This window comes from Agrilus planipennis, unplaced genomic scaffold (assembly GCF_000699045.2).
Source record: "Agrilus planipennis isolate EAB-ADULT unplaced genomic scaffold, Apla_2.0 scaffold16, whole genome shotgun sequence".
NCBI classification, from domain to species: Eukaryota; Metazoa; Arthropoda; class Insecta; order Coleoptera; family Buprestidae; genus Agrilus; species Agrilus planipennis.
The window spans coordinates 1,755,277-1,767,909 of record NW_020438946.1 but is presented as its reverse complement, the minus strand read 5'-3'; the positions used below and the strand labels follow the sequence as shown (position 1 = coordinate 1,767,909).

General features: G+C 32.9%; 1 protein-coding gene across 2 annotated transcripts in view; it reads right to left on the bottom strand.

The window, feature by feature from the left end:
* Positions 1-10,415, bottom strand: part of LOC108744657 (conserved oligomeric Golgi complex subunit 6) — a 126,663-nt gene extending 116,248 nt beyond the window's left edge. The window contains exon 1 of one of the 2 annotated variants that reach the window (XM_018480526.2): positions 10,000-10,415. In XM_018480526.2, coding sequence (XP_018336028.1) covers positions 10,000-10,068 — 69 coding nt within the window. In that variant the 5' untranslated portion in view covers positions 10,069-10,415. The remainder of the gene's footprint in view (positions 1-9,999) is intronic. The other variant, XM_018480527.2, reaches the window with a different exon arrangement.
* Between the last annotated feature and the right edge of the window lie 2,218 nt (positions 10,416-12,633).

Below are 12,633 nucleotides of genomic sequence, written 5' to 3'. Positions count from 1 at the left end.
AAATAAAATACAAAATACTTTTCTCAAAAAAGTATTTCAATGCAAATATTTTAAAGAATTTAAAAAATGTCGAAAAAGTTTATGGTGGCATTATTCACATAAGTAAAACAACAGGGATGTTTTGAGTAAAACCATTTATTATAGTGAGTTAATAATACAAGCCGTACGGTCTTCAGATATCTATTTATTCAACACAGTCTCTATCTTTATCTAGCATATCCTACATTTCTGCTTCTAACAAGTTTATAAATAAGGTCATCTTCGTATCCTTCCTGTCCGAGGCTACTTTTGAAATTGCTAGTACGTAATTGGGACGTTAAGTAATCATCGTACAGTTAGTAGTTGTTATGATTGTGCAAGTCCCCACAAATTTTCATATTATTGCAAATTAACCCTTAAGTAAAAAGTACTTTAACTAATATTATAAATACGAATATGGGTTTGTTTGTTTGTTGACTTTTCATGCTTCAACTACTCAATGGATCATCATGAAATTTAGTCGAAATATTGCCGGGACTATAGAAAAGGATAGAAGGTACTTTATTTTATCCAGAAAAAATACTGTTCCCGAAGGATAGAAAGAAATTAGTTCTATTTGGTCAATTTCGCACCATAACTACTCAATCGATCATCATGAAATTTAGTCGAAATATTGCCGGGACTATAGAAAAGGATAGAAGGTACTTTATTTTATCCAGAAAAAATACTGTTCCCGAAGGATAGAAAGAAATTAGTTTTATTTGGTCAATTTCACGCCTTACCTACTTAATCAATAATTATGAAATTTAGTCGACATATTGTCAGGTCTATAAAAAAAGAAATAGGATACTGTTTATCCAGAAAAAATACTGTTCCCGAAGGATGGAAATAAGATCGGTTTTATTTGGTCGGTTTTACGCCTTACCTACTTAATCAATCATCATGTAATTTAGTTGACACATTGTCAGGACTATAGAAAAAAATGTAGGGAACATAGGGTACCTTTTATCCAGAAAAAATACTGTTCCCGAAGGAAAGACAGAAATTTGTTTTATTTGGTCAATTTCACGCCATAACTACTTAATCAATCATCATGAAATTTAGTTGACACATTGTTAGGACTATAGAAAAGGACATAGGGTACCTTTTATCCAGAAAAAATACCGTTCCCGAAGGATAGAAAGAAATTAGTTCTATTTGGTCAATTTCGCACCATAACTACTCAATCGATCATCATGAAATTTAGTTGATACATTATCAGGGGTACAAAAATGGGCATGGGATGCCTTTTATTTAGAAGAAAAAAAGTGCTGTTCCCGAACGATATAAAAATTAGTTTTATGTGGTCGTCGATGATCGTTAACACGTACTTAGGACATCAACGCGAGCGAAGCCGCGGATAAAATCTAGTAAGTACGTAATATACATACGTACGTATTTTTTTAATGTATGGTAATAGTTATGAAGCATCTAATACTTTGAAATTTGAATTAATAAATGTACCTAATGGAAAATTTGTTAATGTTTATTAGTATTAGCATACCTGCTTTATACATGTTTGGAAAATTCCGAAAAGAACGTTATCGAAAACGCGATAAATATTTATACTTTTGTCAGGAATATTTCGCGGTATAAACATGTACTGCGAAATCCACAAATGGGCAAATATAGATAAAATTATTATAAAAAACCCGTTCGCAGTTTCAAAATTGACTCTAAAAGATAAATAAGCGACATCGCAAATGATCACGTGAAAGCGTTCGGGTTATTAAACGATACAAAAGTTGAATAACTTCACGATTTAAATTACGTTTCAGTTCTTTAAACCCAAATGGACCGAAATTTACGAAATAGACGATGATTTCAATCCATAACGTTTTCGTTAATTTTTTGTAAAGTACAAAATTAAACGTTAGATTTGTTTCAAAGAACTTAGAAAGACTATTACAGAACTTTCTGGTATTTATTCTTTATTTATTTAATAACCAGTATAACAATATAGTCATATAGTGTATAATATACTTTAATAGTGACTCATTTATCTCACTGTGTATGCATATTCGTTACAATAGGAATGTACAGTTCATTTCAATCTGTTAGAATTGTGACCTTGAAGAAATCTACGCGAAGATAGAAAGAATACACACTAGGCGTGAGCAAGACAGAAATAGTTGGAACAAGCTTGAACGAGCAGAGCTCTCGATGGGCGGGTTTAGGAGATCGGCTAGAAATGTACAGTACTAGACGAAAATGTTTAGCAATTTCTTAAAACAAAAATGTATATAAATTAACAATAGAAAACAAAGCAAATGTTTTATAGGTGTGTAGAACGTTAAGTTAATTCACTTGTTATTATTTTTGGCTGAATATGCTTTTAAATAAAGCATTTTCTTAAATTTTAACGAGGCAGTTTAACTAATTTTGCAAATGGGTACTGTACACTTTTGTCTAGTTCTCGCTCGATGATCGGTATAGAAATGAGCTCCGCAGTCAAATATGATTGAATTTGGAAATATGCTACGGCGCATCCTAATAAAGGGAAGGGGCATATCTCTAACTTCTTAAAACGAACAGTATAATACCGTTTGGACTTCTCGTTCGCACTATTTTTATATCACCAATAAAATTTGGGAATATTAATTTCTTCTCACCCTAAAATTCTTTTATCGCATGAGTCTTTGTGTGTGTTTTCGATTACTACAACTTTAGCTCTATTATAGTATGAATCAGTTCCTTTAATTAAAAATAGCCCGTAACAGTCTAGCGGATCAACCCTTATTAATATTTCATTAAAACAAAAACTTTACACCTCTTTAAACTATTAAATAATCAATACCTGTTTTTTAAGTATTAACAGAAGGTGACTTATTAACCGACGAAAGATGATTCCATGACGTGTTTTACAAACACCCCTTTAATGTATACCGTTGTATAATTATAATGATTTTTTAGCGCCATCGCTGTTGTTGTAACGTGTGTACGTACCTACGTATCTCGATGTTCCTAGGCAGCTTGACCTAATTCTCAGTAAGTTTCTTTGTTGTACTTGGCAACGATTTTAAGCTTACACAACAACCTCAGCATGGAAAAGTACCCTGCATCCTTTTACTTATTAAGAATTGCCTACTTAATATTAAAGCTACTTAGTTTAATATACAAATACACACCAAATCCTATATGTCGTAACACAATTTCTAATCTACAACTAGTGTAATTAACGAAAAACCTAACTTAATTTACGCTCTTTACTACAAGACTATAAACTGGAAGAAATATAAAACTCAGCTGAAATACCAACGTGACCTACATCACAACTGTTTGAAAACCTCTGTAAAAAGTAATAATCAAAATTTTGTAAAAAAATTAAACAATAATTTTTATAACACAATTAACATACTCGTACGATTAAACAAACTATCAATAGTCAAATACGTAATCTTATTATTATTGTATTATTTGTTTTCATAATTTGCAACAAGTTCTCCAAACTAAACTATACATGAAGGGGACTTTTTCAACCATTTTTTGCTTATTTTATCCATGAAGAAAAAAGAAATCTTAAGAAAAAAACTTTTGGGTGTTTCATTCCCACCAGCTAGTAACTAATGCTGGTGGGCGGACAGTCCCTCCGGAATGGGCGGATGGTGTTTCGGGTGAGAAAGATGAGATGGACGAAATGAAGACAGAAGAGAATGAAAGATTTTATCTGTGGAATATTCCTGCCCTTAGAATTTACCTAAGTAATCCAAGGAAACCACAGAAAAATTTGGACCAAGGCCGACGGACCCGGAATCGAACAGGCGTCCTCCCGAATGCAAAGCAATGGACTAAACCTCTAGGCCATGCCACTCGGTTAATCTTAATACATATTAAACTAACCTATTATTTGGGAATCAGGAGCAGACACAGTGTTTTCGTTTATACCTGACATGCTCCATCGAGCAGCTTAACTGCAGAGCAAATGTCAGAGGGGGTAACACTATAGAATATAAAATTCTAAAGACATTTTTGCAGATCTTAATTGTTATGAAAATTACATAAGGACTTGATATATCACTAAACTTATAGCTAACACATTATAGGTAGAATAGGTTAGGTTCAACTGGAATTGGGCAACAATTTTATTTTCCTATTTGCATGGACGTAGCGGGCGATTTTTCTTAGTAGGCAGTTCATTGCGGAAGTCATTTCTTTCACTATAGCACTAGCGAGCGGCATGAGCTAAACCTTAAGAGGTTTAGATTTAGACCATATATTGCTTATCGGCATTCGAGAGGACACCGGTTTGATTCCGGATACGTCTACTTTCGTCCAAGTTTTTCTGGGGTTTCCTTAGATCACTTAGACAAATAGTAACATTCCACAGACAATCTTTCATTCCCTTCTGTCTTCATTTCGCCCGTCTCATCATTCTCACCCACCCATTCCCACGACTCCTAAAAGAAGGCTGAAGAGAGTCTTCCGCCCTACCCTCTGGTGTAGTCTGAAGAGAGGGTTCGCCAACCAGTTGCAATAAGGACATTAAGCATAGAATCTTCGTCAAGTAGGTATTCCAATTTTTCTTTCTAAACTCTGAGCCATCTAAAGTGGAAACTCATGCAATAAAACTGCCAACAATAGACCGCCTTTGTTCATACCAAAGTGCAATTACAACTTTATGGCACCATTCAAACGAAACTCGTTTTATATTCTGTTATGTACCTGCGAGACATTTTAGAAGTAGTAACAGGTGTTAAGGGGGGGGGGAAGATGGAACTGAATTAAATTTTAGGTAATTGCCTAGTTTAACAGCGACAGCTATCATAGGCCATCACATAGTGTTTTTCAACGTTCGAAAACTATGCTTCGTTATGATTTTCGCGCCCAACATATGTATATGAAAATTATCAGCATACCTACAATCACCTCTACAACATACTAAAAATGCAAGGTCATCAGAGCTGTCGCTACTAAACTAGACAATTATCAAAGTTTTTTGGAGGATCCTCGAGTGTTTAAGAAATGCGAAGATTGGAAAAGGGGTAGGAAGAAGTACAGTTGTGTGTCCAACCCATCCAACCAGTCTTCGGGCTGAAGATCACATGATCATAAAGATAATTAATCGTTTAACTAAATATATTAGGTCAATAAGACGGAAGAAAATGTTTCTCCTCAAATCAAATAGGAGGCACTTTTAATCCAAAAGCTCCTGTTGTTACATTTAGAGACTCCAAGGTCGTAACTAATATTTTCTTTTAATAATGTAGTAGATATATGTACATGTATTTTTTTGAAATAAAAAAGCTCTACCTACTGCTAGAAGGGTTGACTAATTGTTTTTCAAATAAATAAAATATATGTACCATCATTACACAATAACACCCAGTCAAATACTTAGGTAACAGTACACTTAAAAAAGAGTCGTAAAATCGAGAAACTGATTCCGTTGGCAATCCATTTACGCCATTTTAACATCTACCTGAAGTCCAGCCTTTTCTACCCAAACCCTAATCTACCAAATGGAATGTCGTTTATATATGACCGCCACTAGTAGTAAATACATATATATATATGTAAGCAGTATGTAAATAGTTTTATCATTGCATTGACTTTTAGAAGTTTGATTTTTTCACGGCTAACTAAGGGGAGGGGGTTCTTCAAAAATACCACGCTTGGTCACAGAAGCGAAGGGGGGCTCAGGTTTTCGTTAGATACTATTATTTATAGTTATATTCAAAACTCTGTTTGCAAAAAAATGATTCAATATCATATTTACAAATTATTACGTAAAAACTAGACGGGGAGGGAGGTTTTGGCCTATACTACGGGTGTCACCGAGATGGGGTAAGAATTGTGAAAATTGGGTCGTGTATTATGAGTTACGTTTCCTTATCTATTCTAATTGTAAGTTTGACCATCGTTATTTGGCAAATCCTGAAATAAATTTACATTTCAAATCAAAGAAGCCTAATCCACTTATTTCTTTTTTGAAAATATTAAGAATATCTTTTTTCTGTTATTGCTTTAGTAATGTTGCTGATAAGTAGTTTTGAAGTGTCACCGCGCAACTAACTATTAAATATGGAGGCAAATAAGATTAGGAACTTAGTGAAAACAGCGATTAAAATATTAAATATTTATCTACACATATACACGAGTAATTTGTTATCAGAACTACTGCCTAGAACAAAATCTGTAAAACGCTTTCTGCCGGTTAATTTCAAACAGCATTTAAATTATTTTTGAGTTAATGAGGAAAGTATTATTAGGTGACAATCAATAGTTTAATTTTTGGTTNACCCTGCGCTATCCTCTGCTTTATATCCCTACTACTCCTTCCATCCTCACTTATCTGACTTCCTAGGTATCTAAAATCAGCCACTTCTAATTTTTCGTCTCCTATCTTTATGCAAATGCAAATTATGTATTTTTAAAATACGTTTTTCAAATAAATACTTTTTTTGTAGTAGCTATTTAATTTTCTACATTCCTTAAGTATAAAATATTTATTAAGAAAACCTTGCAGGCAATTTCTCATTTCTTAGATATTGGAGTTTTTCTAGATAGAGTGGCGTTTGCATTATATCACTAGCTGCGAAGATTGAATGTTTGAAGTGATTGAGATATAGTTTTTCTATCTCTATGTTATAGTTTCTTCAGCAGTTCAGCAACAAATAATTTTTCTATATGCTTCTTTAGAAAGAAATGTAATCCATAGTTTCTTTAGCTTTGGGTTTATCTAATAAGTGAAGTTTTTGAATCGTTTTCTAAAAATTTTGGATTATATGCATTTATTAGCACACCACAATGTCTTATAATTTTCAGTTTTTCACAGCTGGCGTATATCAATTCGATATTGTCGTAATTCATAGAATTTCGTAGTTTCTTGCTAAAGGTACGATAAGTAGTAATTTGGCAGGTGCCAATATTAATTTGGAACTTCAAAATTCCATGGACCATGACACTGAACCCAGAACCAGTATTTTAGATTATCCATTTCCAAGGAGTTTAGAATATTTTGGGCTCTCTTCAGTTAAAAAATTGGAAGGCATTCATAGAATGTCTCTCTGTTCCTTTTTTAAGCCTGTAATATCTTCAGTAGCCAATATGAGCAACTTTCATTCATTATTTCATGTTTGATCGGTGATACTAGCAAAACTTTTAAACGCAAAAATTTATTTTGCATCTTACAAATAAAAAACTCGTTTGGAAACGTATTTTAAATAAAATACAAAATGCTTTTCTCTAAAAAGAATTTAAATGCAAGATAAGAATAGGTATTTTTTATTTTGTACTTGTATTTTAAATGCTAGTATTTCAAATAAATCACATCTCTGTATGCCAAACAAAAATCCGCAGTTTTGTTCTCACAATAATTACAAACGAAAAAGACATCTTGAATTCTCCGAAATTCAAATTTTAACGGTCGTCCGTCCGTTTGGACCTCGGACCACCTCCTTATGACCTGCTGCTCTCCTCTTTCTGTCTACCACCTACCTACCTACCTATATTTGCCGCTGTTGATTATTTAGGTTCTTTCAATATTCTTTAACGGTCGGTCGGTCTTCTTGTTATCTAACTCTAGCAGGAAGTGGATTTCGCAGCCAACTCGACAAATGAGCATCGGCACAGTACCAACCAGCGTAGCTTTGCGAAGCAGCGCGGCGCGCTGCTGGTCCTTGTTGCCATGGAAAGTTTGGGAGTAGCCTCGATATTCTGCCGCATTTCTATTGGCTCGTCCGAATCTAGCCACGAATGTGAGTGTGTGTATGGTATCTGTGTGTATGTGTATCGCTCGGAATTAGTAAAACACGACCTGAAAACGTGGTCGTTTTGTGGAACCAAGGCTACGCCGCGCACTATTTTATACCAAAGGTTGATTTTCTAGAAAATGAGGTTGTGTTGCGAACAGGTATACGCATTTTAAAAACTACCAGGAGTGGAAGTAAATAAAATGATCTCGGAGAACTTTATCACAACAATATTAATTATTAGGTACCTATACCCAGTAAGTCCTTATTTCCGTGAAATTTTATTTTATTTTTCTTAACTGCTTTTCTGTGATCCTATACATACAGGTACCTAACAGCTAACACTACACCTAGGAATATACCCACAATATGTAATTAATTTATTTTATCATGAAATAAGTTTATTTCCGAGCTGGTCCGCTTTATTTTAGGTTTAAATTAACGAAAAGATAATAATTAATAAGTAGGTTTATCGTTCGATTTAGTTATTTTTCGAATAAACACCGATAATGGACCTACCTACATAAGAAACTTCTGCATTCATCTCATTATCATCATAGTTATCATAAGGTTTTCAGAATTAAGACTGGTTGGACACGAACCTTCACTTCTTCCTAAACTCATGCAACCTACATCTTAAAGTACTACCCCTCTTAACTCCTGTTTCTGCTTCTAATTGGTATGCATTTAATTGGCCTGTCAAGGTGTCCTATCAACCAATTTCCTATTGATTATATTATCATAACGCTCTAACATAAACTAATAAAAAATTGAAGAAAACAGTACCTACTACCTTGGATCTTTAATCAGATCAACTCTTAAAACCCGCCCAACAGGATTTAAAATGCGGCCCAAACGCAAATTATGAAGATATTCAAATTTACGCATTTTTATTAAAAAAAATAAATGTTTGCAGTACTTTTCATATAAAATCGATTCGTTGACATTTATTTTGAAATAATGTATTTGTGAACAATTATTTTTAAGAATGAAGCATACAAAAATAGGACAAAGATCACTGACAAACATCTTGAAAATGCGTTACGAATTGCAACCTCGCCTATTGAACCCGATATCGATTTGCTTCTTCAACAAAAGCAAATTCATCTATAAAATTGATTTGAATTTTTTTCATCTTTTTGTGTAAAACTACATAGAATTAAATTTTATTTCAATTTGTTGAAAAAAAATTGTGCGTGGCCCAACAAATTTTTTTTTGCAATGTAGCCCTCAAACAGTCATAATATTTTAGACACCCATTATTTAGAATACCTACTTAAATTTGCATTATTATTCATGTTTGGCCGAATACCTGGCAGGGATAATCCAGTGTACCCGGACCCGCCAAAACTGGCGCGTCTCTAATTTTTACATATACACATCAACAGGGGGAACAACTCAAAAAGTTAATGTAGGTACGTATGTATGTAACCTGTTACCTAAAAATAAAAATGTGGTTTTTAGCTGTTTCCGCAGTTTCCAAGAACTGACCTTCAAACGATTGCGTCATACTTAAATAAGTTGTCGGTTATATTTATGTGTATTACGATTTTGCAATAAACAACCAATTAAATTACGGAAAAATATGATACTACCTAATACGTATAGGTACTTTTGCACATACATTATTATTATTGCGAGGATAGAAAACAATTTTTGTTATCTGTTTATTAATGTAGAAGTATTTGATAAAGTACGTTTTTTTAACATTTCAAAACGATAAATTTTAAGATAATAAATATTACGCCAGGTAATACCTACTTATTTGCTGCAGAGACAAAAATAATTTTGTGTATATATATATATATATATACTGATACATATACACAAAAAATATCATCAAATAGGTATCGTTCCGAAGTCGTTTATAAATATAGGATTAATTACTCTAAAAAGTTTCAGTTGAAAATAACTAAAGTAGTTAAAACAGATTTATATATTTTCCATGATTTTTTAGATAAGCAGATGGCGGTGTGGGGGAGAGGGGGGAACCTAAACTGCAAACCAGACAACAATAAGTATACCCACTTACTGAAACCCCATCGTTTTTAATTTTTACGAAAGATAACGATACCGTATAGCCAACATTGTATGCAAGGAACACATTTTTATTCCTTTCAAAACCACGCCATTTGGCTACAGAACGGCATCAACCTTGAAAAATTTGCGACCATCTTAGTATCTTGCAATCGTAATAGTTACAATTACACCTCCCAAAATTAAAGGGGTAAAAAATGAAACCATTTTCTAAAAGTTTTCAAAACGTATTAATATCTCATCTACTTTTTACCTTTGGATAATAGCAGAAACGCCTCATCTTTGTACTGCATACCACCCACTGATCTCTTAACGCCGCCATATTAACACTAACTTTGCAATCTCTCTTAATACCACTCGTCCCTCACTCTCGATAAGCATTCGCTTTCCATAAAGAAAGACTTATTCATTGCAGTTTAATAGTAAGTATTTAACAGTATTTAAATCGGGCGAATCGGGCTTATTTTGTGCACTCCGCGATTCGGACATAGATTGACACGAAAAATACCGATTATGGAACATGGCTGACCTCATTCGTATCCATATCACACGAAAAACAACGTTAAAATAAGGTATTAACAGCAAAATTACGTTTGGGGCAACAAACCGATTTACACTTGAAAGAACAACTTTACCGTTTACAATTATTACTTTCTGTTTGCAATTTATTAATGAATGTAACATATAGGTGTAACTAATACCTACTGGCAGTAATATTTTATCTTATTTCTATGTCTTTCAAAAAAATGTATTCATAGAGCTCTATAACAACAGTAGATTCTATAGAATATTCAGTTGTTTTATTAAACAATTACTTACCCATAACAAAACTGGCAAGACTGTTTCCATAAAATAACTTCTTCCTAACCTAAAAATGTATCAAGAAAATGAAGATAAATTGGAGTAGTATTATGGAAAGGATACATATTAATTTATATAAACAGGCATATACACGTGCAGTGTTTGTGTTTTTTTTTTGGTTAATATTATACGTACCTATTGGATGGATTTTTGTAATAGGCATTTTTGGAAATGAAGAATAATTTTGCATGTGTAAGTAGATACAACAGTAGTTACACCTAGGTATTTATTCATTTTTGAGTTTTCCTGATTGTTACGAGGTCGAATTTAGTTTTCTGGCCTCGTGAGTGCATAGATTATACGGTTACAAAACTTGTCTTACATTTTTACACGTGTGCGTTCAATGACCCTATGTCAGCTCTCACGAAACTGTGTTGCGTAATTTCTTACTAAATATAAATGTATTGAATTGAAAAATACATTAGGTACGTGCATACAAAGTACAATTAAATTCATTGGTTATTAATAGTCATCCTTTGCATTATTGTGAATATCCTTTGCAACAATATTGAAGGATTTTGACGTAGAACTACCCTTGATGTTTCCTAGCGGGTGGATATAGCAGGACTTGTAAACTCGACGGACAAATAATAAATGCGTGGAACGAAGACTGACTACACTTTTTGCGAAAAAAAAAATTAAAAAACAAAAACGAAACAATAATAATCTATTTATAATAAGGTAATATTGATATCAATTTTCTATCAGGCGTAGGTATCTAAATAGGCATTTATTGTAGAAATTTTCTTTAACAATGACAACTTACCTCCAATTGAACGAAATTTCGAATGATATTTTTTAAAGTAAGGGCCGGTCTAGGATATCTTCCCTACAATATATGGAGATATAAAAATCTTGTATTTTGTACCCTGCTTGTAATTACTAAGTAGTATTTGTCTATCAATTTATTATTCGTATCATTCATTACGTGCCTACTTATTCATTGCAAAACATGACCTATACCTAGCCACTGTATAAATTCAATTTTGAAAGTGACTCTTTAATTTTTTTAATCGAATAGACATTGAAAAATGGAGTGCCATAGTTTTATATAAGACTTATTAGAGGTAATGTTGTCATCACAAAATTCTGAAGCCTAAATGTCAGAATACCTTGTTATTAGAACGGCAAAAAAATTAAATTACTAATTACTCAAGGAGTCATAAATATTAAATTGTTTACATCACATGTTATTTTTTTCGCAATGTAATGGTATTGCACAAATTAAATGAAATTATTAATTATACGTAAACCAGAAAACATGTAATCCTTTGTCATCACACCGGAAATAGGATTGAATGGAGTACCTACTCACTCGATGAGTAACTTGAAAGCATACCCATTTCGATTTAATAGAAATGTTTTAAACTTAAAAATTTCCACAACCAATACCTACTTTAATTTTTTTTTAACAAGTACCTAGTCTATAAATTCAATTTAATGAAAAATAAATTTTAAAAAATTATGTAAAAATAGCACAAGTAGGAACTTAACATGGATTTCAAGTTATATAATGCAACGGAATTTGTGCAACGGCTACAATTTTTCTCTTTCTCGAACATGAAGAAAAAGAGAATTCATAGGTATTAGGACTCTCACAATATACGTCCTTCAAAATGACTCCCTCCCATCCAAGGTTAAAGAGGCTGTCCCACAGTAATGGCAACAAAGACCAACCCCTAAATAAAAACACCACTGGCAACGCCATTTCAAAGTCTATGACTAAGACTACATAATAGATATGTACCTAACAGTAATAAGTATTAATAGTATAATTTGTGAACACTATTTCCACCGCTGACGTCATAATGGATTAAATAGGAGAGAGAAAAAGACTGACTTGTTTTTAAATAAAGTAAGCCTAATTCCTCTCCCCTGTTCGCCCATTAGCTTGCTTCATTCTTCTATGTTTGCATAATGTTACGCGTATATTGCAAAATACATCCTACCATGAAAAACTTGCCACACACGCACATAAGGTGCTATTGTCAATGGCAAATGGAATGTTACGAATTAACGAAAAAAA